The sequence below is a fragment of the Nerophis ophidion genome, linkage group LG08 (assembly GCF_033978795.1).
Source record: "Nerophis ophidion isolate RoL-2023_Sa linkage group LG08, RoL_Noph_v1.0, whole genome shotgun sequence".
Lineage (NCBI taxonomy): Eukaryota > Metazoa > Chordata > Actinopteri > Syngnathiformes > Syngnathidae > Nerophis > Nerophis ophidion.
In genome coordinates this window covers 77359556-77386154 of record NC_084618.1, presented here as the reverse complement: position 1 = coordinate 77386154, position 26599 = coordinate 77359556, and the positions used below count along the sequence as shown (strand labels likewise).

General features: G+C 43.8%; 1 protein-coding gene and 1 long non-coding RNA gene across 3 annotated transcripts in view; one reads left to right on the top strand and one right to left on the bottom strand.

Annotated features, from left to right (window-relative positions):
* Positions 1-24055, top strand: part of LOC133558408 (uncharacterized) — a 48054-nt gene extending 23999 nt beyond the window's left edge. Inside the window, exons 3-5 of the long non-coding RNA XR_009807946.1 lie at positions 4452-4580; positions 23748-23914; positions 24003-24055. This is a non-coding gene — a long non-coding RNA (uncharacterized LOC133558408). The remainder of the gene's footprint in view (positions 1-4451; positions 4581-23747; positions 23915-24002) is intronic.
* Positions 1250-25028, bottom strand: tbata (thymus, brain and testes associated). 2 transcript variants are annotated; one of them, XM_061909774.1, is made up of 7 exons: positions 23745-25028; positions 23582-23670; positions 7178-7327; positions 6953-7034; positions 4481-4634; positions 1920-1960; positions 1250-1554 (listed from the first exon to the last, which is right to left on the bottom strand). In XM_061909774.1, exons 1-7 carry the CDS (start codon positions 24115-24117, stop codon positions 1505-1507), a joined length of 939 nt encoding a protein of 312 aa, XP_061765758.1. In that variant the 5' UTR covers positions 24118-25028; the 3' UTR covers positions 1250-1504. The 2 variants fall into 2 exon arrangements, with proteins under 2 accessions (XP_061765758.1, XP_061765757.1); XM_061909773.1 differs by lacking the exons at positions 1250-1554; positions 1920-1960 and having other exon boundaries at positions 4360-4634.
* Between the last annotated feature and the right edge of the window lie 1571 nt (positions 25029-26599).

Here is a 26599-nt window from a genome sequence, read left to right as displayed (position 1 = left end):
TCTCGCCTCGATTACTGTAACACATTATTTTCGGGTCTCCCCATGTCTAGCATTAAAAGATTACAGTTGGTACAAAATGCGGCTGCTAGACTTTTGACAAGAACAAGAAAGTTTGATCACATTACGCCTGTACTGTATATACCTTTATATACATATATACATACATGTATACCTGTACTGTATATACCTTTATATACATATATACATACATGTATACCTGTACTGTATATACCTTTATATACATATATACATACATATATACCTATACTGGCTCACCTGCACTGGCTTCCTGTGCACTTAAGATGTGACTTTAAGGTTTTACTACTTACGTATAAAATACTACACGGTCTAGCTCCATCCTATCTTGCCGATTGTATTGTACCATATGTCCCGGCAAGAAATCTGCGTTCAAAAGACTCCGGCTTATTAGTGATTCCTAGAGCCCAAAAAAAGTCTGCGGGCTATAGAGCGTTTTCCGTTCGGGCTCCAGTACTCTGGAATGCCCTCCCGGTAACAGTTCGAGATGCTACCTCAGTAGAAGCATTTAAGTCTCACCTTAAAACTCATCTGTATACTCTAGCCTTTAAATAGACCTCCTTTTTAGACCAGTTGATCTGCCGTTTCTTTTCTTTCTCCTATGTCCCCCCCTCCCTTGTGGAGGGGGTCCGGTCCGATGACCATGGATGAAGTACTGGCTGTCCAGAGTGGAGACCCAGGATGGACCGCTCGTCGGGACCCAGGATGGACCGCTCGCCTGTATCGATTGGGGACATCTCTACGCTGCTGTTACGCCTCCGCTTGAGATGGTCTCCTGTGGACGGGACTCTCGCTGCTGTCTTGGATCCGCTTTGAACTGAACTCTCGCGCCTGTGTTGGAGCCACTATGGATTGAACTTTCACAGTATCATGTTAGACCCGCTCGACATCCATTGCTTTCGGTCCCCTAGAGGGGGGGGGTTGCCCACATCTGAGGTCCTCTCCAAGGTTTCTCATAGTCAGCATTGTCACTGGCGTCCCACTGGATGTGAATTCCCCCTGCCCACTGGGTGTGAGTTTTCCTTGCCCTTTTGTGGGTTCTTCCGAGGATGTTGTAGTCGTAATGATTTGTGCAGTCCTTTGAGACATTTGTGATTTGGGGCTATATAAATGAACATTGATTGATTGATTGATTGCTTAAAAAATTGGAAACCGTGAAAAGGTTTTTGAAGACAACATCAATGTTGTTCGAGGACAGCTTTTGAGCATCACTTTTTTGGGAAATGTAGCCAAGAAAGTCAATAAAACTAAGCTTTGAAGCAATCATCGTATGAGATTTTAACACATCTCACCAGACTTTAACTTTAACATAATGCCAGGTTTTTTTTTTATGTGAGTGAGGTCTGTAGTAATGGGCAGGGATCAACAAGTACAACTATTGATGTATTTTTCTACAAGTGAGTACAAGTCAGACATTTAATATCATTTTAAATTTGCAAGTTCATCTTTGTAAACTTTCATCAGTCTTCTATTGCTCTTCGCTGTGGATTTCAAGGACTTCTGCATCTCCTATCATCTCTGCAAAAGAGAGCAAAGCAGTGAAATACTTTTTTTTTTTTTTAATATATGATGTTTAACAGCTGTGTCTGGTCAACAGTCCTTTTATGTCAGACACAAGCATGAGTTCCAATAAGAATCTGAAGTTTAGAACTAAATGATGATGCGCCTTTTCATGCATACATATCCTCTTCGTAGCGTAAGGAGGTTATGTTTTCATTGATTTTGCTGGTTCTTTGCAGGATTATACAAAAAAAAAAAAGGACCAAACTAGTTGCTGTGAAGGAAGAAGAGAACATGTTTCTACATTTTCCTTCAGTTGCAAGAATTGTAATAGCGGAATTTATTAAATGCTTCGACATAATCGGACCATTCGAGGGAGTTACCTGGCTTGTCTTTGCTGGGTGTTCTGTTCGCTTCGTGTGATCTAAGGACACATTTACAGAACTTTATGATTCTTTCAAAAAAAACCCACAGAACTTTAAAGGCCTACTGAAAGCCACTACTACCCACCATGCAGTCTGATAGTTTATATATCAATGATGAAATATTAACATTGCAACACATGCCAATACGGCCTTTTTAGTTTACTGAATTGCAATTTTAAATTTGTTGAAAAAGTCGCGGAATGATGACGCGTGCACGTGACGTCACGGACTGTCAGGAAATATTAGCGCAGCACCACTAACGGCAAAAAGACGTCTGCTTTAATCGCATAATTACACATTATTTTGGACATCTGTGTTGCTGAATCTTTTGCAATTTCTTCAATTAATATTGGAGTAGTCAAAGAAGAAAGATGGAGGTGGGAAGCTTTAGCCTTTAGCCACACAAACACACGGTGTTTCCTTGTTTAAAATTCCCGGAGGTGAAGCTTTACTATGGATCAGAGCGATTAAGCGAACATGGATCCAGACCACTTGTCAACCGGCAGTTTTAGATGAGAAAATTGTGGTAAAAAGTCGCCTCTTACCGGAGATCAGCGGAACTTCTGTCGTGCTGCTGCTGCCGTGACTAATTCCCTCAGAGACTGGCGTCAAGACACCCATGGACACAGCCCCTCCGACTATCAGGTACTATATAAACTCACTAAAACACTAGCAACACAATAGAAAGGTAAGGGATTTCCCAGAATTATCCTAGTAAATGTGTCTAAAAACATCTGAATCTCTCACAATGCAATCGCCTTTTTTTTTTTAACTTTATTCATTTATTTATTTATTTTCTAGTCCTTCGCTATCAATATCCTCAGCCACAAATCTTTCATCCTCGCTCAAATTAATGGGGAAATTGTCGTTTTCTTTGTCCGAATGGCTCTTTTTGTTGGAGGCTCCCCCATTATTAAACAATATGAGGATGTGAGGAGCCCTCACACGGGTGACGTCATCATTGTATTGTACCATATGTCCCGGCAAGAAATCTGCGTTCAAAGGACTCCGGCTTATTAGTGAGTCCCAAAGCCCAAAAAAAGTCTGCGGGCTATAGAGCGTTTTCCGTTCGGGCTCCAGTACTCTGGAATGCCCTCCCGGTAACAGTTCGAGATGCCACCTCAGTAGAAACATTTAAGTCTCACCTTAAAACTCATTTGTATACTCTAGCCTTCAAATAGACTCCCTGTTTGGACCAGTTGATCTGCCGTTTCTTTTCTTTTTCTCCTCTGTCCCACTCTCCCTTGTGGAGGGGGTCCGGTCCGATGTCCATGGATGAGGTTCTGGCTGTCCAGAGTCGGGACCCAGGATGGAGCACTCGTCTGGAGTCGGGACCCAGGATGGACCACTTGCCTGTGTATCGGCTGGGGACATCTCTGCGCTGCTGATCCGCCTCCGCTTGGGATGGTTTCCTGCTGGCTCCGCTGTGGACGGGACTCTCGCTGTTGTGTTGGATCCGCTTTGGACTGGACTCTCGCAGCTGTGTTGGATCCACTATGGACTGAACTTTTCACAGTATCATGTTAGACACGCTCAACATCCATTGCTTCGGTCCCCTAGAGGGGGGGGGGGGTTTGCCCAAATATGTGGTCCTCTCCAAGGTTCTAGCCTTTAAATAGACCTCTTTTTTAGACCAGTTGATCTGCCGCTTCTTTTCTTTCTCCTATGTCCCCCCCTCCCTTGTGGAGGGGGTCCGGTCCGATGACCATGGATGAAGTACTGACTGTCCAGAGTCGAGACCCAGGATGGACCGCTCGTCGGGACCCAGGATGGACCGCTCGCCTGTATCGGTTGGGGACATCTCTACGCTGCTGATCCGCTTGAGATGGTTTCCTGTGGACGGGACTCTCACTGCTGTCTTGGAGCCACTATGGATTGAACTTTCACAGTATCATGTTAGACCCGCTCGACATCCATTGCTTTCAGTCCCCTAGAGGGGGGGGGGGTTGCCCACATCTGAGGTCCTCTCCAAGGTTTCTCATAGTCAGCATTGTCACTGGCGTCCCACTGGATGTGAATTCTCCCTGCCCACTGGGTGTGAGTTTTCCTTGCCCTTTTGTGGGTTCTTCCGAGGATGTTGTAGTCGTAATGATTTGTGCAGTCCTTTGAGACATTTGTGATTTGGGGCTATATAAATAAACATTGATTGATTGATTGATTGAAGGTTCTCATAGTCCTCATTGTCACCGACGTCCCACTGGGTGTGAGTTTTCCTTGCCCTTATGTGGGTCTACCGAGGATGTCGTAGTGGTTTGTGCAGCCCTTTGAGACACTAGTGATTTAGGGCTATATAAATGAACATTGATTGATTGATTTGCGACTACCGGTAAAGGCAAGGCTTTTTTATTAGCGACCAAAAGTTGCAAACTTTATCGTCGATGTTCTCTACTAAATCCTTTCAGCAAAAATGTGGCAATATTGCAAAATGATGAAGTATGACACATAGAATGGACCTGCTATCCCCGTTTGAATAAGAACATCTCATTTCAGTAGGCCTTTGCAAGATTGTTGCCACCAACCTGGATCCCTGCGGTTTTTTCCGTGTTGGCTCGTCAATGAGCGGCAAAGAGCCAGGATGAAACTCTTGAAGATGTTGCAACTTTGGCTGCCGACGACCCGGTAAGTCAACGCCGTCCAGTGCTTTTCTGATCATCCCCATGACCAGGTCTTTTTCTGAGGAAACAGCACATATCCCAACGAGCTGATTGGACTGTAGCTTGGCTAAAAAGTCAACTTCAATTTAACGGGTGTAACTCAAGGTTACACCCTGGGGCATTTTCCGTTAAAAACTGTAGATTACAGAGCGTTAAGGTCTACACCAGGGGTGTCAATCTCAAATACAGAGTGGGCCAAAATTTGAAACTGAACGAAGCCGCAGGCCAAGGTTGAACCAATTAACCTTTTAATAGGGACCCAAACAAGTCTTGCAATGAATATTGAAAAAGCAAGGCTTTATAGTAAAATGCAAAATCGAGTTTCAAATAATAATAATAAAAAAGATATCAATGGCATATCAAAATCAAATGTAAATAATAAATTGAATGCCTATTTTGTATTTGCAGCCTTCTGAGGTAAATATCAAAATAAACTTTTCCCACAGACTAATAACACATTTGAAAATAAAATAACTGTTGAGATCGGCTTTTTGGATCCTCCACATATTATTGTTTATTGTTCCATTTTTATTTTCACTCTCCATCTGATCCTATTATTTCCTGTTTAAGTCGGTCACCATGGTTACTCATCAGTTCACCTGCTGCCCACGCCCCGCACACCTGCTACAGATAATCACCGTCACTTTAAAAGCCGTCCTCTTTTGTTTGTTCAGCCTGGGTTCATGATTTGCTTTCACGCAACAAGTTACACCTGCACTCTACATCGTATGTATATTCTCGCTAGCTTTTCACGCTCAGCCATTTGTTTATTCCAGCTCTCATGCTGTATGTTTTGTTTTTCTCTTTAATGTGTCTATGTGCCAGTTTAGTTCTCATTTTTGTATATCCTAGCTTTTATGCTAGCGTCCTTTTGTTTGTTTTATTCTACTAGCTCTAGCATTTTTGTTATATAGCTCTTTTTGTTATTTAAATAAATCTTTTTATCTTACCTTTGCTGTGTTCAATTTCGACGCATCCTCCAGGGAATCGAACCCGGCATCACAATGCCGAACAGACGTAACAATAACAATAATGAATGAATCAAACATTCAAGCATTGAAGTAGCAAGAGAAAGTGCATGAATAAAATGGTAATTATTGCTCAGTTTGCTACACTGATTTGCTTTAACACTGAATATGGAACAAGCAACGCTTATATAACTTAATAGTGCTAAATCAACTTTCAAAAAACGAACAAAAAAACATCAATGGTAAATAAAATTTAAATTAAAAAAATAATGCCTCTTTTCTATTTGCAGCCTTCTGAGGTAAATATCAACAATAACTTTTTCCAAAATAAAATAACAATGAGGTGGGCGGGGTTGGCGGGGGGGAGTAGCTGGGGGGGGTGTATATAATAGCATCCCAGAAGTGTTAGTGCTGCAAGGGGTTCTAAGTATTTGTTCTGTTGTGTTTATGTTGTGTTACAATGCGGTTGTTCTCCTGAAATGTGTTTGTCATTCTTGTTTGGTGTGGGTTCACAGTGTGGCGCATATCTGTAACACTGTTGAAGTTGTTTATACGGCCACCCTCAGTGTGACCTGTAAGGCTGTTGACTAAGTATGCATGCATTCACTTGTGTGTGTGTACAAGCCGCTTATATTATGTGACTTAGTCGACACGCTGTTTGTGTTTGGACTGGACTCTCGCGACTGTGTTGGATCCGCTTTGGACTGGACTCTCGCGACTGTGTTGGATCCATTGTGGATTAAACTTTCACAGTATCATGTTAGACCCGCTCGACATCCATTGCTTTCCTCCTCTCTAAGGTTCTCATAGTCATTATTGTCACCGACGTCCCACTGGGTGTGAGTTTTCCTTGCCCTTATGTGGGCCAACCGAGGATGTCGTAGTGGTTTGTGCAGCCCTTTGAGACACTAGTGATTTAGGGCTATATAAGTAAACATTGATTGATTGATTGAGGTAAAGCGGACGTGACGACAGGTTGTAGAGAATGCTAAAGGCAGTCCCAGTATGGCACGCCCCCAATGTTGTTGCCCGGGTGGAAATCGGGAGAATTTCAGGAGAATGGTTGCCCCGGGAGATTTTCGGGAGGAGCACTGAACTTCGGGAGTCTCCCGGGAAAATCGTGAGGATTGGCAAGTATGAGTATTAGCGTATAATACCGGCGGGCCAGCTCTAATGTTAATTTGATATTGCCTCAAGGAAATTAAATTATACGACGAGCCAAATCTGGCCCACGGGCCAGAGTTTGACACCAATGGTCTACACTTTTGAGGGGTGATGAAATACAGATTAGTCTATACAATTATCAGTCAAGAGAGGTCTGGGTTTTGCACATATTGCCATTTTTTTCCCTTCCTGGCCAAGTGTTTACCTCTCTGGCCTGCCATCAGAAGCCACTGTTGGACTGCTGATAGGGAATCAGTCTGCAGGATCTGGCAAAGTACCTCCAACACCTGTTGAAGAGAGGAGCGGGCCCAGTCAGATCACACTCAAGAGAGTCTGAACAATTGATTGTCAAGGTCTGTCAATTCATCACAACAGAACATCGAATCCGGTCCTCTAATCCATTCAGTTTTAATGTTGTGAAAAAGTTAACCGTCAGTTCTTGGTCGTGGAAAGCTTGCAGGGAGTCCTGGCGCAGGGATTGAGATCTACGGTGGTGGGACATGGAGGTCGGAGGGATGATTCTCCCGGTTTCTGCGGAATATTGGGTCTTTCGGCGGACTGGTTCCTTCTCAGACATTGCCTGGATTACAACGTAAAAGAAAAACAAAAGATGATAAGACAGCAGAAAAGGAACAATTGTGAAAACATATTGTTTGAACGAGGGATCTTTTGATCAATCAATCATCAATCAATGTTTACTTATATAGCCCTAAATCACTAGTGTCTCAAAGGGCTGCACAAACCACTACGACATCCTCGGTAGGCCCACATAAGGGCAAGGAAAAATTCACACCCAGTGGGACGTCGGTGACAATGATGACTATGAGAACCTTGGAGAGGAGGAAAGCAATGGATGTCGAGCGGGTCTAACATGATACTGTGAAAGTTCAATCCATAATGGATCCAACACAGTCGCGAGAGTCCAGTCCAAAGCGGATCCAACACAGCAGCGAGATTCCCGTTCACAGCGGAGCCAGCAGGAAACCATCCCAAGCGGAGGCGGATCAGCAGCGCTGAGATGTCCCCAGCTGATACACAGGCGAGCAGTACATGGCCACCGGATAGGACCGGACCCCCTCCACAAGGGAGAGTGGGACATGGGAGAAAAAGAAAAGAAACGGCAGATCAACTGGTCTAAAAGGAGTCTATTTAAAGGCTAGAGTATACAAATGAGTTTTAAGGTGAGACTTAAATGCTTCCACTGAGGTAGCATCTCGAACTGTTACCGGGAGGGCATTCCAGAGTACTGGAGCCCGAAATGAAAACGCTCTATAGCCCGCAGACTTTTTTTGGGCTTTGGGAATCACTAATAAGCCGGAGTCCTTTGAACGCAGATTTCTTGCCGGGACATATGGTACAATACAATCGGCAAGATAGGATGGAGCTAGACCGTGTAGTATTTTATACCAGGGTCTTATGCTGCCGATTATGATACAGATCATCCCAGGTGTGAGATTGGGAGACACAAATACTGATACCGAGCAAATGCATACATTGGACATTTTAGCATTCCTTTATGGTGAGTGCTTTTGACGGTGCAACAATATCAACCTAATATTTGAACTAGTTCCTTATTCTTTTTTATTAGGAGCCTATCTCAGCTGCATTCGGGCGGAAGCCAGGGTACACCCCGGACAAGTCGCCAACTCATCGCAAGGCCAACACACATAGACTAGACAAAACATTCACACACCAGGGACAATTTAGTGTTGCCAATCAACCTATCCCCGGGTGCATGTTTTTGGGGGTGGGAAGAAGCTGGAGTACCCGGAGGGAACCCACGCAGTCACGGAGAGAACATGCCAATTCCACTCAGAAATATCCCAAGCCTGGGATTGAAACCAGACCTTTGTATTGTGAGGCAGATGCACTAACCCATTTCCCACCGTGCTGCCCACCCTTGGTATCGACACCACCAATTCATGGACTGATCCGCCCCCCCCCACTTACTGACTGTAACAATGTTGATTCACCAGCAGTTAAAATATGATCCTTTCTCAATTAATCAACCCTTTTACTAACTTTTATTCATCTATCTGTTAATTTCCTGTTAATAAAATAGCTTAGCAGCTATTATCACGCCTGCCCTGATTGCTCTGTTTGTAACATATTAAGCCTCATCTTCCATTGATAATGATGCTGAAGCTACTCTGAAATGCAATTAATTTGACATAATGGAGTTGATTATTATCAACTTAATTCCATTACTTGTATGAAGACACATAATTATCTGCTAGCTGCTTGTCAGCCCGCGAATTAAATATACATACAGTGTCAGCCAGGCACGGGTGTCAAACTCTGGCCCGCCGTGTAATTTCATTTGGCCCTTGAGGCAATATCAAATTAACATCAGAGCTGGCCCACCAGGATTATACAGCGGCAGTATCGCTGATCGGTGCGGCGTCTTCAGTAATGCGGACGTTGTACCGATCCGTTGTGGTGAAGAAGGAGCTGAGCCGGAAGGCAAAGCTCTCAATTTACCGGTCGATCTACGTTCCCATCCTCACCTATGGTCATGAGCTTTGGGTCATGACCGAAAGGATAAGATCACGGGTACAAGCGGCCCAAATTAGTTTGGGTCTCTCCCTTAGAGATAGGGTGAGAAGCTCTGCCATCCGGGAGGAACTCAAAGTAAAGCCGCTGCTCCTCCACATGGAGAGGAGCCAGATGAGGTGGTTCGGGCATCTGGTCAGGATGCCACCCGAACGCCTCCCTAGGGAGGTGTTTAGGGCACGTCCAACCGGTAGGAGGCCACGGGGAAGACCCAGGACACGTTGGGAAGACTATGTCTCCCGGCTGGCCTGGGAACGCCTCGGGATCCCCCGGGAAGAGCTAGACGAAGTGGCTGGGGAGAGGGAAGTCTGGGTTTCCCTGCTTAGGCTGTAGCACCCGCGACCCGACCTCGGATAAGCAGAAGATGATGGATGGTTGGAAGTATCGCTGTAACACCGCATTCACTGCTTATACTCATACTTGCCGAATCTCCCGATTTTCCCGGGAGACTCCAGAAGTTCAGTGTCCCTCCCGAAAATCTCCCGGGGCAACCATTCTCCCGAATTTCTCCCCGGACAACAATATTGGGGTCATGCCTTAAAGGCACTGCCTTTAGCGTTCTCCACAACCTGTCGTTACGTCCGCTTTTTCCTCTAGTGAATGCTAGGCATATTTGATCAACAGCCACACAGGTCAGACTGAGGGTGGCCGTATAAACAACTTTAACACTGTTACAAATATGCGCCACACTGTGAAGCCACACCAAACAAGAATGACAAACACAATCCGGGAGAACAACCGCACCGAAACACGACATGAACACGACAGAAAAAATACCCAGAACCCTTTGCAGCACTAACTCTTCCGGGACGCTACAATATCCACCCCCGCTACCACCAAATTGTGGTAAAAAGTCGCCTCTTACCGGAGATCAGCTGAGCTTGCACCGTCCATGCAACTGCCGTCGACTTCCCTCAGAGACTGGCGTCAAGACACCCGTGGACACACCCCTCCGACTATCAGGTACTATTTAATCTCACTAAAACACTAGCAACACAATAGAAAGATAAGGGATTTCCCAGAATTATCCTAGTAAATGTGTCTAAAAACATCTGAATCCGTCCCAATGCAATCACCTTTTTTTTTTAACTTTATTTTTATTTTATTTTTTTTCTAGTCCTTCGCTATCAATATCATCATCCACAAATCTTTCATCCTCGCTCAAATTAACGGGGAAATTGTCGTTTTCTCGGTCCGAATAGCTCTTGCTGCTGGAAGCTCCCATTATAAACAATGTGAGGATGTGAGGAGCCCTCACACTTGTGACGTCATCGTCTGCGACTTCCGGTACAGGCAAGGCTTTTTTTTTATCAGCACTAAAAGTTGCAAACTTTATCGTGGATGTTCTCTACTAAATCCTTTCAGCAAAAATATGGCAATATCGCGAAATGATCAAGTATGACACATAGAATGGACCTGCTATCCCCGTTTGAATAAGAAAAAATCTCATTTCTGTAGGCCTTTAATTTCAGAGAAGTCTGAGTTTGTTTGGGGTGTCCAAATGTCCGTGTTCATAACCAAATTCACACCACCTCTGGATTTGATTTGTTTGCATGAAATATGTCGGCTAAAAATTATGTTTGGACAATGTGAAATGGATTCATTTAAATAGCGCTTTCTCTAGAGACTCAAAGCACTTTACATTGTGAAACACATTATCTACAAACCCCGTTTCCATATGAGTTGGGAAATTGTGTTAGATGTAAATATAAACAGAATACAATGATTTGCAGATCATTTTTCAAACCATATTCAGTTGAATATGCTACAAAGACAACATATTTGATGTTCAAACTGATAAACATTTTTTTGTGTGCAAATAATCATTAACTTTAGAATTTAATGCCAGCAACACGTGACAAAGAAGTTGGGAAAGGTGGCAATAAATACTGGTAAAGTTGAGTAATGCTCATCAAACACTTATTTGGAACATCCCACAGGTGTGCAGGCTAATTGGGAACAGGTGGGTGCCATGATTGGGTATAAAAGCAGCTTCCATCAAATGATAAATAATTCACAAACAAGGATGGAGTGAGGGTCACCAATTTGTAAGCAAATTGTCGAACAGTTTTAGAACAACATTTCTCAACGAGCTTTTGCAAGGAATTTAGGGATTTTACCATCTACGGTCCGTAAAATCATCAAACGTTTCAGAGAATCTGGAGAAATCACTGCACGTAAGCCATGATATTACGGACCTTTGATCCCTCAGACGGTACTGCATCAAAAACCGACATCAGTGTGTAAAGGATATCACCACATGGGCTCAGGATCACTTCATAAAACCACTGTCAGTAACTACAGTTGGTCGCTACATCTGTAAGTGCAAGGTAAAACCCTGCTATGCAAAGCAAAACCCATTTATCAACAACACCAAGGAAAGCCGCCGGGCCCGAACTCATTTAAGATGGACTGATGCAAAGTGGAAAAGTGTTCTGTTGTTTGACGAGTCCACATTTCAAATTATATTTGAAAACTGGACGTGGTGTCCTCCGGAACAAAGAGGAAATTAACCATCCGGATTGTTATAGGCGCAAAGTTGAAAAGCCAGCATCTGTAATGGTATGGGGGTGTATTAGTGCCCAAGGCATGGGTAACTTACACATCTGTGAAGGCACCATTAATGCTGAATGGTCTGTACGGGTTTTGGAGCAACATATGTTGTCATCCAGGCAATGTTATCATGGACGCCCCTGCTTATTTCAGTAAATTAATGCCAAGCTGCGTGTTACAAGAGCGTGACTTCGTAGTAAAAGAGTGCGGGTACTTTCCTGGCCCGCCTGCAGTCAAGACTTGTCCCCCATTGAAAATGTGTGGCGCATTGTGAAGCGTAAAATACGACAACAAGACCCCGGACTGTTGAAAAACTTAAGCTGTACATCAAGCAAGAATGGTAAAGAATTCCACTTTCAAAGCTTCAACAATTAGTTTCCTCAGTTCCCAAACGTTTATTGAGTGTTGTTAAAAGAAAATGTGATGTAACACAGTGGTGAACATGCCCTTTCCCAACTACTTTGGCACGTTTTGCAGCCATGAAATTCTAAGTTAATTATTATTTGCTAAAAAAAAATAAAATGTAAGGGTTTGAACATAAAATATGTTGTCTTTGTAGTGCATTCAACTGAATATGGGTTGAAAAGGATTTGCAAATCATTGTATTCCGTTTATATTTACATCTAACACAATTTCCCAACTCATATGGAAACGGGGTTTGTACATCTTTTAAGCTACATTCAAACTACATTCAAATGGTAATGACTAAGATTGTGGACGCGGGAATCGAGCCGGGTACCCTTACGTTGCTGTCACGCACGGCCGCTCTACCAACCGTGCCACGCTGCCCCAGCAAAGATGAGAACTCACTAAAAGCCAACGGAATTGAAGTGGACCCGACCCGGACTTCATCCCAATATGGTTCATTACTGACAAGCTTGAGTTTCTTCCAAAGTGATGAAAATACTGGCCGCTGTTTCGGACAGCTCCTGTGACCAAGTGTGAAAACCATCCAACGCAACTAAAGTCCCGTTCAAGCGTGGTCCTTGTTCGATTCCTCTCAGAAGAGTCTGACTTCATCGGGGTGCCCAAGTTGGCATGAAAAATGCTGGCCAATGAACAGAAAGACCGACACGTTCTTCAAACACTTAACAGGAACTGAACCGAGGGCACATCTGGACTTGAAGTTGAACGGCTGGCTGATGAGTTTGTTCTGACAGCAGGAAAGGAAAAGGGTCCTCATTTAAAGTCCTACTGAAACCCACTACTAGCGACCACGCAGTCTGATAGTTTATATATCAATGATGAAATATTAACATTGCAACAAATGCTAATACGGTCTTTTTAGTTTACTAAATTGCAATTTTAAATTTCCCGCCAAGTGTCCTGTTGAAAACGTCGCGGTATGATGACGCGTGCGTTTGACGTCTCGGGTTGGAGCGGACATGATTTTCCAGCCCGATCCAAGCTATAAGTAGTCTGCTTTCATCGCATAATTACACAGTATTCTGGACACCTGTGTTGCTGAATCTTTTGCAATTTGTCCAATTAATAATGGAGACGTCAAAGAAGAAAGATGAAGGTGGGAAGCTTTTAGCCTTTAGCCACACACACAGACGTTGTTTCCTTGTTTAAAATTCCCAGAGGTGAAGCTTTACTATGGATCAGAGAGGTCAAGCGAAGATGGATCCCGACCACATGTCAACCGGCAGTTTTCGGTGGGAAAATTGTGGTAATAAGTCGGGTCTTACTGTAGACATGAGCGGAGCTTGCGTCGTTCCTCGTGCTCCTGTCAAAGAGGCAGCTGCGGACTCTCGCCTCCTCCGGCCGGCCACCCCCGGGCGTGGGATGCTTCCACCGTGGAGGAGGGGGAAAAAAAAGCTCAGCCCGGCCCTACCGGCTGCCTTCGCTTCGCCTCGTCGAGAAACGTGGCTTCCCTCAGAGACACTGGCGGTCACCACACCCGTGGCCACACCCTTCCGACTTTCAGGTAGGACTATATAATCTCACTAAAACTCTAATAACACAATAAGCATATAAGGGATTTTCCAGAATTATCCTAGTAAATGTGTCTAATAACATCTGAATCGCTCACACTGCCCTGTCTGACTCTGGCGTCAACACACCCGTGGACACACCCCTCCGACTTTCAGGTACCATTTAACTCCCTTAAACACTAGCAACACAATAGGCAGATAAGGGATTTCCCAGAATTATCCTAGTAAATGTGTCTAATAACATCTGAATCGCTCCCACTGCAAGCACCTTTTTTTGAACTTTTTTTTTCTAGTTCTTCACTCTAAATTTCCTCATCCACAAATCTTTCATCCTCGCTCAAATTAATGGGGAAATTGTCGATTTCTCGGTCCGAATAGCTCTTGCTGCTGCTGGCTATGATTGTAAACAATGTGAGGATGTGAGGAGCTGTCACGCCAAATTTCTTCGCCCCTACAACATGATTAATACAGACGTTTTGTTAACGCTATATTATAAAAATATAACGCTATATTATAAAAATATAACACTATATTATAGAAATATAACACTATATTATAAAAATATAACGCTATATTATAGAAATATAACACTATATTATAGAAGTATAACACTATATTATAAAAATATAACGCTATATTATAAAAATATAACACTATATTATAGAAATATAACACTATATTATAAAAATATAACGCTATATTATAAAAATATAACACTATATTATAGAAATATAACACTATATTATAAAAATATAACGCTATATTATAGAAATATAACACTATATTATAGAAGTATAACACTATATTATAAAAATATAACCCTATATTATAAAAATATAACACTATATTATAGAAATATAACACTATATTATAAAAATATAACGCTATATTATAAAAATATAACGCTATATTATAAAAATATAACTCTATATTACAGAAATATAACACTATATTATAAAAATATAACAATATATTATAAAAATATTAACACTATATTATAGAAATATAACACTATATTATAAAAGTATAACACTATATTATAAAAATATAACGCTATATTATAAAAATATAACGCTATATTATAAAAATATAACCCTATATTATAAAAATATAACGCTATATTATAGAAATACAGACGTTTTGTTAACACTATATTATAAAAATATGACGCTATATTATAAAAATATAACACTATATTATAAAAATATAACACTATATTATAGAAATATAACACTATATTATAAAAATATAACGCTATATTATAAAAATATAACGCTATATTATAAAAATATAAAGCTATATTACAGAAATATAACACTATATTATAAAAATATAACACTATATTATAGAAATATAACACTATATTATAAAAATATAACGCTATATTATAAAAATATAACGCTATATTATAAAAATATAACGCTATATTATAAAAATATAACGCTATATTATAGAAATACAGACGTTTTGTTAACGCTGGATTATAAAAAACAATTTACAAACACAAGCTATGGGATGACGCATTTACTTCCGGTGTCACGTTTCCTCTTAGCTTGTGTTTGTAAATTGTTTTTAAATTTTTTTATAATACGGAAGTAAATGGGGGCGGGGGGGGGGGGGAGTTTTTGTAGGGAGAAGAAATTTGGCGTGACAGCGCCCTACAGGATGTGAGGAGCTCCACAACCCGTGACGTCACGCGCATATTGAGTCTTCGCGGTGTCTTGGCTGAGTGAGCAGGTGTCGGACACCTCAGTCTCCTTGGACGTATCCTCGCTCATCCATGCGGACTGGACACTGGCCGAGAGTGAAGTCGGCTGTCTTGGTTGCTTTGTTGGGTCTGCTCCTGTCTCTGGCCATGCTCCCTCCACCCCAGCGGACGATGGCGTGGAACAGCGCAGAGGCCACCACAGTGGATATGTTTCTTTTACTTTTTATTCATAGCTGTATGTAGAAGTGTCTGCTTGTATCTGCTGCTTTAATGTCTTTAATGTCCTATGTGTTCTTTGATGTTTGATGTTTCCCTCTTACACACATGTAAGAGGGATGTGTTCTATGGCTATGAGTTGTTTTTTTTTTCCCTTGGCCTCAGTCTGCACCCCCTCTTCAGGGCCCAGGCTAAGACTGATTTTTTTATTTTATTTTAAAACTTCTATTTCCCCCCCCCCCCCCCCCCCCCCCCCCCCCCGTTTACCTGTATCTCATCTTTTTTGTAAGGGGCGCTGGAAGCCGGCAGATCCTGTTCTGTCTCCCTGTAATGTTTGTCTGATCTTGAATGGGATTGTGCTGAAAATTTCAACTTTCCTGAAGGAACTCTCCTGACGGAATAAATAAAGAACTATCTAATCTAATCTATTGTATGCGGTACAGGCAAGGCTTTTTTTATAAGCGACCAAAGTTGCGAACTTTATCGTCGATGTTCTCTACTACAGTGGTTCCCAACCTTTTTGTATCCGCGGACCGGTCAACGCTTAATAACTTGTCCCGCGATCCTTTTTTTTTTTTTTTTTCTTTGTCATGAAAAAGGGACGTTTTTGTGGTTGGTGCACTAATTGTAAGTGAATATTGCGTTTTTTATGTTGATTTAATAAAAAAAAATAAAAAAACTTTTTTTTTTTTTTTTGAATAAAAATGAATACTAAATTCTTCTGCGGCCCGGTACCAATCGGGCCACGGTTGGGGACCACTGCTGTACTATATCCTTTCAGCAAAAATATGGCAATATGGCGAAATGATCAAGTATGACACATAGAATGGAGCTGCTATCCCCGTTTAAATAAGAAAATCTCATTTCAGTAGGCCTTTAATTAGAGTTATGTGGATTTCCTGCTAAAAACGGACGTACCTTTGAATCCAGAAAATGGTGTACGCAAGTAATAATTCATATGTATTAAAAGTTTTCGCCCGCACAAAACCAGGCCCGCTTTATTTGCTTCAACTTGAAACCCGCCACAGACGTGTGCACGCCCACACCGCGCCCCCTTATAAATATGCAAATATCATATTGAAAGTCTCGACGTTTTTGAGCCGGGCTTAGTCTGTCCATTTGCAAGTCAATAGGGGGTGTCGTGTGAGCCTGACTTTGCCGTGTCTCAGAGAACTGAACGCAGGCGAGAATGAAAATAAATGGTCGTTTCAGGAAGAAAGTGAAGAAGAAGACACGTGTGCGAGGAAAATAGTGTTGCACTAGCGTTTGAAAAGATAGTCGCGGTGATGATGCGTTGAACTTGAAAAGAGCTGGCTGACTGATTAACCTAATGTAAAAATGAAGTATATTTATATAGCGCTTTTCTCTAGTGACTCAAAGCGCTTTACATAGTGACACCCAATATCTAAGTTACATTTAAACCAGTGTGGGTGGCACTGGGAGCAGGTGGGTAAAGTGTCTTGCCCAAGGACACAACGGCAGTGACTATGATGGTGGAAGCGGGAATCGAACCTGCAACCCTCAAGTTGCTGGCACGGCCACTCTACCAACCGAGCTAAGCCGCCCTATCGGCAGATAATTTTGCTTAGTTCAAGTGAAACACCCCTCATTTTTGTATCTTTTTGAACACTGACTTTTTGCAGTGTAGTACACTGCAGGAATATGATAAGTGTACTCATTTCAGGAGACACTTTATATTTTCACATTGTCGATCCGTCATAGTCAGCGCTGGAGCCAAGGAGTGAAGTGAAGTGAAGTATATTTATATAGCGCTTTTCTCTAGTGACTCAAAGCGCTTTACATAGTGAAACCCAATATCTAAGTTCCATTTAAACCAGTGTGGGTGGCACTGGGAGCAGGTGGGTAAAGTGTCTTGCCCAAGGACACAAGAGCAGTGACTATGATGGCAGAAGCGGGAATCGAACCTGCAACCCTCAAGTTGCTGGCATGGCCACTCTACCAACCGAGCTATGCCGGTTGGTAGAGTGGCCGTAATGTAAAAGAAAATGTGTGAGTCAGATTACAGTTGCATGTAAACGCCCACCCATTCAAATGTCAATCAATCAATCAATGTTTACTTATATAGCCCTAAATCACTAGTGTCTCAAAGGGCTGCACAAACCACTACGGCATCATCGGTAGGCCCACATAAGGGCAAGGAAAACTCACACCCAGTGGGACGTCGGTGACAGTGACAATGATGACTATGAGAAACCTTGGAGAGGACCATATATGTGGGCAACCCCCTCCCCTTTGATTGATTGATTGATTGATTGATACTTGTATTAGTAGATTGCACAGTACAGTACATATTCCGTACAATTGACCACTAAATGGTAACACCCCAATAAGTTTTTCAACTTCAATCAATCAATCAATCAATGTTTACTTATATAGCCCTAAATCACAAGTGTCTCAAAGGGCTGCACAAACCACTACGACATCCTCGGTAGGCCCACATAAGGGCAAGGAAAACTCACACCCAGTGGGACGTCGGTGACAATGATGACTATGAGAACATGATACTGTGATACTGATGATACTGATGACTATGAGAACATATGAGAACATGATACTGTGAAAGATCAATCCATAATGGATCCAACACAGTCGCGAGAGTCCAGTCCATAATGGATCCAACACAGTCGCGAGAGTCCAGTCCAAAGCGGATCCAACACAGCAGCGAGAGTCCCGTTCACAGCGGAGCCAGTAGGAAACCATCCCAAGCGGAGGCTGATCAGCAGCGCAGAGATGTCGGGGTCCACGTTAATCAATTCATGGCAGGGGGACCGAAAGCAATGGATGTCGAGCGGGTCTAACATGATACTGTCAAAGTTCAATCCATAGTGCATGGGTGTCAAACTCTGACCCGCCGTGTAATTTAATGTGGCCCTTGAGGCAATATCAATTTAGCATTAGAGCTGGCCCGCCGGTGTTATACAGCGTCTGTGCAGCTGTAACACCGCATTCACCGCTAATACTCATATTTGCCAACCCTCCTAATTTTCCCGGTAGACTCCCGAAGTTCAGTACCCCTCCCAAAAATCTCCCAGGGCGACCATTCTCCCGAATTTCTACCAATTTCCACCTGGACAACTATATTGGGGGCGTGCATTTAAGCGTTCTCTACAACCTGTCGTCACATCCGCTTTTCCTCCATACTAACAGCGTGTCCCATAATATTTGTGCATTTTACACACCCACAGAAGTGAATGGTCAACAGCCATACAGGTCACACTGAGGGTGGCCGTATAAACAACTTTAGCACTGTTACAAATATGCGCTACACTGTGAACCCACACCAAACAAGAATGACAAACACATTTCAGGTGAACATTCGCACCCTAACACAACAGAACAAATACCCAGAATCCCTTGCAGCACTAACTCTTCTGGGAAACTTCCAGCAATCTGACCAATAATATACCTTTTATTCATGCATTTTCTCTTGCTACTTCAAGGCTCGAATGTTTGATTCATTCATTATTGTTATTTTATATTCAAATTTATTATTAGCCTGTGGAAATTTTTTTATATTTACCTCAGAAGATTGCAAATACAAAAAAAGGCTTTACATTTTTATTTAAATTGTATTTGATATGCCATTGATATTTTTTTAAATTATTGTTATTATTATTTGAAACTGGATTTTGCATGTCACTAAAGTTATATAAGCCTTGCTTGTTCAATATTTAAAACTCATCTGTATACTCTAGCCTTTAAATAGACCTCCTTTTTAGACCAGTTGATCTGCCGCTTCTTTTCTTTTTCCTATGTCCCCCCCTCCCTTGTGGAGGGGGTCCGGTCCGATGACCATGGATGAAGTACTGGCTGTCCAGAGTCGAGACCCAGGATGGACCGCTCGTCGGGACCCAGGATGGACCGCTCGTCAGGACCCAGGATGGACCGCTCGCCTGTATCGGTTGGGGACATCTCTACGCTGCTGATCCACTTGAGATGGTTTCCTGTGGACGGGACTCTCGCTGCTGTCTTGGAGCCACTATGGATTGAACTTTCACAGTATCATGTTAGACCCGCTCGACATCCATTGCTTTCGGTCCCCTAGGGGGGGGGGGGGTTGCCCACATCTGAGGTCCTCTCCAAGGTTTCTCATAGTCAGCATTGTCACTGGCGTCCCACTGGATGTGAATTCTCCCTGCCCACTGGGTGTGAGTTTTCCTTGCCCTTTTGTGGGTTCTTCCGAGGATGTTGTAGTCGTAATGATTTGTGCAGTCCTTTGAGACATTTGTGATTTGGGGCTATATAAATAAACATTGATTGATTGATTGATTAATGCAAAACATGTTTGGGTCCCTATTAAAAGGTTCATTTGTTCAACCTTGGCCCGCGGCTTTGTTCCGTTTAAAATTTTGGCCCACTCTGTATTTGAGTTTGACACCCCTGCCATAGTGGATCCAACACAGCCGCGAGAGTCCAGTCCAGAGCAGATGTCTCTGTTATACACATCAATCAGTCTGAGGAGTAGACGTTGGCCCGGTTTAATGTGAGCAGTTTACCCAGAGTCACCTCTGTGTGTGCCCTAAGCATCCACAGCCTGTATAAATGTGCGTACGGTAGCTATGGAGTTGCCGTAACCCAGAGCACATTTCCAGGTCAATGCCTCGTCGATGTGTTATCGGAGGGTGTAACAACACGATCAGGGACGGATTCAAGTTGCACCACTGGTCAAAGGATGCGAAAGTCCCTCGTTTGTTCCGCACACTTTACCGACGACAGCTACAGTGGGGCAAAAAAGTATTTAGTCAGCCACCGATTGTGCAAGTTCTCCCACTTAAAATGATGACAGAGGTCTGTAATTTTCATCATAGGTACACTTCAACTGTGAGAGACAGAATGTGAGAAAAAAATCCAGGAATTTTAAATGAGTTATTTGTAAATGATGGTGGAAAATAAGTATTTGGTCAACCATTCAAAGCTCTCACTGATGGAAGGAGGTTTTGGCTCCAAATCTCACGATACATGGCCCCATTCATTCTTTCCTTAACACGGATCAATCGTCCTGTCCCCTTCGCAGAAAAACAGCCCCAAAGCATGATGTTTCCACCCCCATGCTTCACAGTAGGTATGGTGTTCTTGGGATGCAACTCAGTATTCTTCTTCCTCCAAACACGACCAGTTGAGTTTATACCAAAATGGATACATGGATGATACAGCAGAGGATTGGGAGAATGTCATGAGGTCAGATGAAACCAAAATAGAACTTTTTGGTAAAAACTCAACTCGTCATGTTTTGAGAAAGAATAATACTGAGTTGCATCCCAAGAACACCATGCCTACTGTGAAGCATGGGGGTGGAAACATCATGCTTTGGGGCTGTTTTTCTGCTAAGGGGACAGGACGATTGATCCGTGTTAAGGAAAGAATGAATGGGGCCATGTATCGTGAGATTTGGAGCCAAAACCTCCTTCCATCAGTGAGAGCTTTGAATGGTTGAGCAAATACTTATTTTCCACCATCATTTACAAATAAATCAATTAAATTTCCTGGATTTTTTTTTCACATTCTGTCTCTCACAGTTGAAGTGTACCTATGATGAAAATTACAGACCTCTGTCATCATTTTAAGTGGGAGAACTTGCACAATCGCTGGCTGACTAAATACTTTTTTGCCCCACTGTATGCTACGACAGAGATGGCAGGATTGTGTGGATATCCTGCGACACTCAAAGCAGATGCATTTCCAACAATAAAGTCAACGAAATCTGCAATATCGGAAAATAGACCACCACTGAATCTGCCGCAGTGCGAGCTAATCAGGGACGACGGAGCACGGCAAGCGATGACGACAGTCTCTTCCCGCAGACGTACGAGGTAAACCCCCTGGATATGATTTATGCCACTTCATTTTGTCCACCAAACTTTTAAGGTTGTGCATGAATGCACAAAGGTGAGTTTTGTTGATGTTATTGACTTATGTGCTAATCAGGCATATTTGGTCATGGCATGACTGCAAGCTAATCGATGCTAACATGCTATTTAGGCTAGCTGTATGTACATATTGCATCGTTATGCCTCATTTGTAGCTATATTTGCATCCAACATTTCCCTCCACCCACATTTAATGTCAAACAAACACATACCAATCGTTGGTTAGAAGGCGATCGCCGAATTCGTCCTCGCTTCCTCCCGTGCCGCTGTCTGTCGTGATATGGCTCATTAGCTTCAGTTTCTTCTTCAATTTCGTTTTGGCTACCTGCCTCCATACTCCAACCATCCGTTTTAATACATGCGTAATCTGTTGAATCGCTTACGGCACTGAAATCCGAGTCTGAATCCGAGCTAATGTCGCCATACCTTTCTGTGATGTCCGCCATGTTTGTTTCTGTGTGGTCACGCTGTTACGTCACGGGATAATGGACGGGTGGATATATCCATCCATCATCTTCCGCTTATCCGAGGTCGGGTCGCGGGGGCAGCAGCCTAAGCAGGGAAGCCCAGACTTCGCTATCTCCAGCCACTTCGTCTAGCTCTTCCCGGGGGATCCCGAGGCGTTCCCAGGCCAGCCGGGAGACATAGTCTTCCCAACGTGTCCTGGGTCTTCTCCGTGGCCTCCTACCGGTTGGACGTGCCCTAAACACCTCCCTAGGGAGGCGTTCGGGTGGCATCCTGACCAGATGCCCGAACCACTTCATCTGGCTCCTCTCCATGTGGAGGAGCAGCGGCTTTACTTTGAGTTCCTCCCGGATGGCAGAGCTTCTCACCCTATCTCTAAGGGAGAGACCCAAACTCATTTGGGCCGCTTGTACCCGTGATCTTATCCTTTCGGTCATGACCCAAAGCTCATGACCATAGGTGAGGATGGGAACGTAGATCGACCGGTAAATTGAGAGCTTTGCCTTCCGGCTCAGCTCCTTCTTCACCACAACGGATCGATACAACGTCCGCATTACTGAAGACGCCGCACCGATCCGCCTGTCGATCTCACCATCCACTCTTCCCTCACTCGTGAACAAGACTCCTAGGTACTTGAACTCCTTCACTTGGGGCAGGGTCTCCTCCCCAACCCGGAGATGGCACTCCACCCTCCACCAGATGCCCGAACCACCTCATCTGGCTCCTCTCGATGTGGTAAAACAGCGGCTTTATTTTGAGCTCCTCCCGGATGGCAGAGCTTCTCACCCTCTCTCTAAGGGAGAGACCCGCCACCCAACGGAGGAAACTCATTTCGGCCGCTTGTACCCATGATCTTGTCCTTTCGGTCAAAACCCAAAGCTTATGACCATAGGCGACCGGTAAATTAAGAGCTTTTCCTTCCGGCTCAGCTCCTTCTTCACCACAACAGATCGATACAACGTCCGCATTACTGAAGACAAGCTCACAATCTACTCTTCCCTCACTCGTGAACAAGACTCCTAGGTACTTGAACTCCTCCACTTGGGGCAGGGTCTCCTCCCCAACCCGGAGATGGCACTCCACCCTTTTCCGGGCGAGAACCATGGACTCGGACTTGGAGGTGCTGATTCTCATTCCGGTCGCTTCACACTCGGCTGCAAACCGATCCAGTGAGAGCTGAAGATCCCGGTCAGATGAAGCCATCAGGACCACATCATCTACAAAAAGCAGAGACCTAATCCTGCGGTCACCAAACCGGAACCCCTCAACGCCTTGACTGCGCCTAGAAATTCTGTCCATAAAAGTTATGAACAGAATGGGTGGATATAACGTCGGTTAAAATCAGGCACTTCGAAGCCGTTTTTCGGGATATTGCGTGATGGGTAAAATTTGGAGAAAAACTTTGAAAAATAAAACAAGCCACTGGGAACTGATTTTTATTGGTTTTAACCCTTCAGAAATTGTGATGATGTTCCCCTTTAATACCTGAGGGCCAAGGACTTTGTCGTACTTACCTCACTCTTGTCCTTGTGTGCCTGAGAAGGCAAACTGACCTTCGCCGCCAACTCTTTGAGTTCATCTCTCCAAGCTTCTGAAAACATCGCTGCCCAACAAGAAACAGATTGGATTATTTAGTTTATTCAGCTTCTTTTTGAGTTTTTTGTTGTTTTTTTTTACCAGATTTGCCGCCGTTGACCCCGTAAATGTTGCGATGCGGCAAAAAAGCCAAGGCGGGAACGCTGGACTGTCTGTGGACGTGACTCTTAAGGAGCGGATGAGGAAACAGCGAGGAGGAGACGAAGCAGTCGTCCCTCACCATGCACACGGGCCTCCCGTTGAGTCCTGAGGTGGGAGTACAAACAAATACAAAGCGATGCTGCGATTGTTTTGACGACGCAGAGTTTTTGGTGACATTTCTCTTTCCTTTTGTTTCAGGTGGCATGTTTTGTGTTCTGCACCCGGGCGGCTTTTCCTTCAGTTCTGAGAAAGTGTGTAGGCCAAGCAGGTAATGAATAGTGTCACCTGCTTTCACACAAACCTTTTTAGTCATTTTGTTGTTGTTTTTTCACAGAAAAAAGCAAAACCTCTGTCATTGTCACTGATGTGTTGAAATTGAAGTTTATTTTTTCGATATCATATCTGGTGCTTGCTTCATAAAAAAAGTAATTTTTAGAGGAGGAAGGGAAGGTGTACAGTGAGGTAAAAAACACACCTTGACTGAGATATATTTACCAACTTTTTATTTTCTAAGAGTTTTTGACTTCTACCTCTTAAATATGCCTGGATCTGTTGCCAGATAGTACCTTTTTTCTTCCAAGTAATCTAAGTTCCATCCATCCATCCATTTTCTACCGCTTATTCCCTTTCGGGGTCGCGGGGGGCACTGGCGCCTATCTCAGCTACAATCGGGCGGAAGGCGGGGTACACCCTGGACAAGTCGCCACCTCATCGCAGGGCCAACACAGATAGACAGACAACATTCACACTCACATTCACACACTAGGGCCAATTTAGTGTTGCCAATCAACCTATCCCCAGGTGCATGTCTTTGGAAGTGGGAGGGGCCTATTCCCAGGTGCATGTCTTTGGAGGTGGGAGGGGCCTATCCCCAGGTGCATGTCTTTGGAAGTGGGAGGAAGCCGGAGTACCCGGAGGGAACCCACGCATTCACGGGGAGAACATGCAAACTCCACACAGAAAGATCCCGAGCCTGGATTTGAACCCAGGACTGCAGGACCTTCGTATTGTGAGGCAGATAAATATAAATATATAAAACAAAATTAAATGTTCCCTTGATTTAAATGATTTTGAATGAAATATGTTGAATTTTGCAAAAAGGGATGACTTAGCTCGGTTGGTGGAGCGGCCGTGCCGGCGGCTTGGGGGTTGCAGGTTCGATTCCCGCTCCGCCGTCCTGGTCGCTGCCGTTGTGTCCTTGGGCGGGACGCTTTGCCCACCTGCTCCCGGTGCCACCCACACTGGTTTAAATGTAGCTTAGATGTTGGGTTTCACAATGTGAAGCGCTTTGAGTCACTGGAGAGGGGCGCTATATAAATATAATTCACTTCACTTCACTTCACCTAATATGTGTGTGATTGATCATGAGGGGATTCATATCCAACTTGACATTTAGATAATATATATACAGCAAGATAGGAAATGATTGTCACTCAATGGCCTGTGGGTTTCTTAGCTCCAGCACACATGCAGTGGGGCAAAAAAGTATTTAGTCAGCCACCGATTGTGCAAGTTCTCCCACTTAAAATGATGACAGAGGTCTGTAATTTTCATCATAGGTACACTTCAACTGTGAGCGACAGAATGTGGAAAAAAAATTCCAGGAATTCACATTGTAGGAATTTTAAAGAATTTATTTGTAAATGATGGTGGAAAATAAGTATTTGGTCAACCATTCAAAGCTCTCACTGATGGAAGGAGGTTTTGGCTCAAAATCGTTCATTCTTTCCTTAACACGGATCAATCATCCCTTCCCCTTAGCAGAGAAAGAGCCCCAAAGCATGATGTTTCCACCCCCATGCTTCACAGTAGGTGTGGTGTTCTTGGGATGCAACTCAGTATTCTTCTTCCTCCAAACACGAAGAGTTGAGTTTATAGCAAAATGGATACATGGATGATACAGCAGAGGATTGGGAGAATGTCATGTCGTCCTCCAGCCATCATCTTCCGCTTATCTCTCTGTGGAGTGAAGAGAGAACCTTCCAGAAGGACAACAATCTCTACCGCTAACCACCATTCAGGCCAGACAGAAGCCATTTTTTACAATAAGTTTGGCAAAATGCACCTAAAAGACTCCGACCACGAGAAACACAATTCTCTGGTCTGATGAAACGAAAATTTAACTCTTGGACTTAGACACACTTTAATGATCCATCCATCCATTCATCCATCCATCTGAGGTTGGGTCGCGGGGGCAGCAGCCTAAGCAGGGAAACCCAGACTTCCCTCTCTCCAGCCACTTCGTCTAGCTCTTCCCGGGGGATCCCGAGGCGTTCCCAGGCCAGCCGGGAGACATAGTCTTCCCAACGTGTCCTGGGTCTTCCCCGTGGCCTCCTACCGGTTGGACGTGCCCTAAACACCTCCCTAGGGAGGCATCCTGACCAGATGCCCGAACCACCTCATCTGGCTCCTCTCGATGTGAAGGAGCAGCGGCTTTACTTTGAGTTCCTCCCGGATGGCAGAGCTTCTCACCCTATCTCTAAGGGAGAGACCCAAACTCATTTGGGCCGCTTGTACCCGTGATCTTATCCTTTCGGTCATGACCCAAAGCTCATGACCATAGGTGAGGATGGGAATGTAGATCGACCGGTAAATTGAGAGCTTTGCCTTCCGGCTCAGCTCCTTCTTCACCACAACGGATCGATCCAACGTCCGCATTACTGAAGACGCCGCACCGATCCGCCTGTCGATCTCACGATCCACTCTTCCCTCACTCGTGAACAAGACTCCTAGGTACTCATGTGGTCAGGTGAAACCAAAAATAGAACTTTTTGGTATAAACTCAACTCGTCATG

Excerpts from the sequence above, each read along its gene's own strand:
- tbata (XM_061909773.1), bottom strand. The coding sequence starts at position 24,117 with ATGACTAAAAAGGTTTGTGTGAAAGCAGGTGACACTATTCATTACCTG. Across the intron at positions 7,035-7,177 it reads TCCACGACCAAGAACTGACG|GTGTTGGAGGTACTTTGCCA; the intron begins GTTAACTTTTTC and ends TCTCTTCAACAG. Across the intron at positions 4,635-6,952 it reads TCTGATGGCAGGCCAGAGAG|AAAAAGACCTGGTCATGGGG; the intron begins GTAAACACTTGG and ends CTGTTTCCTCAG.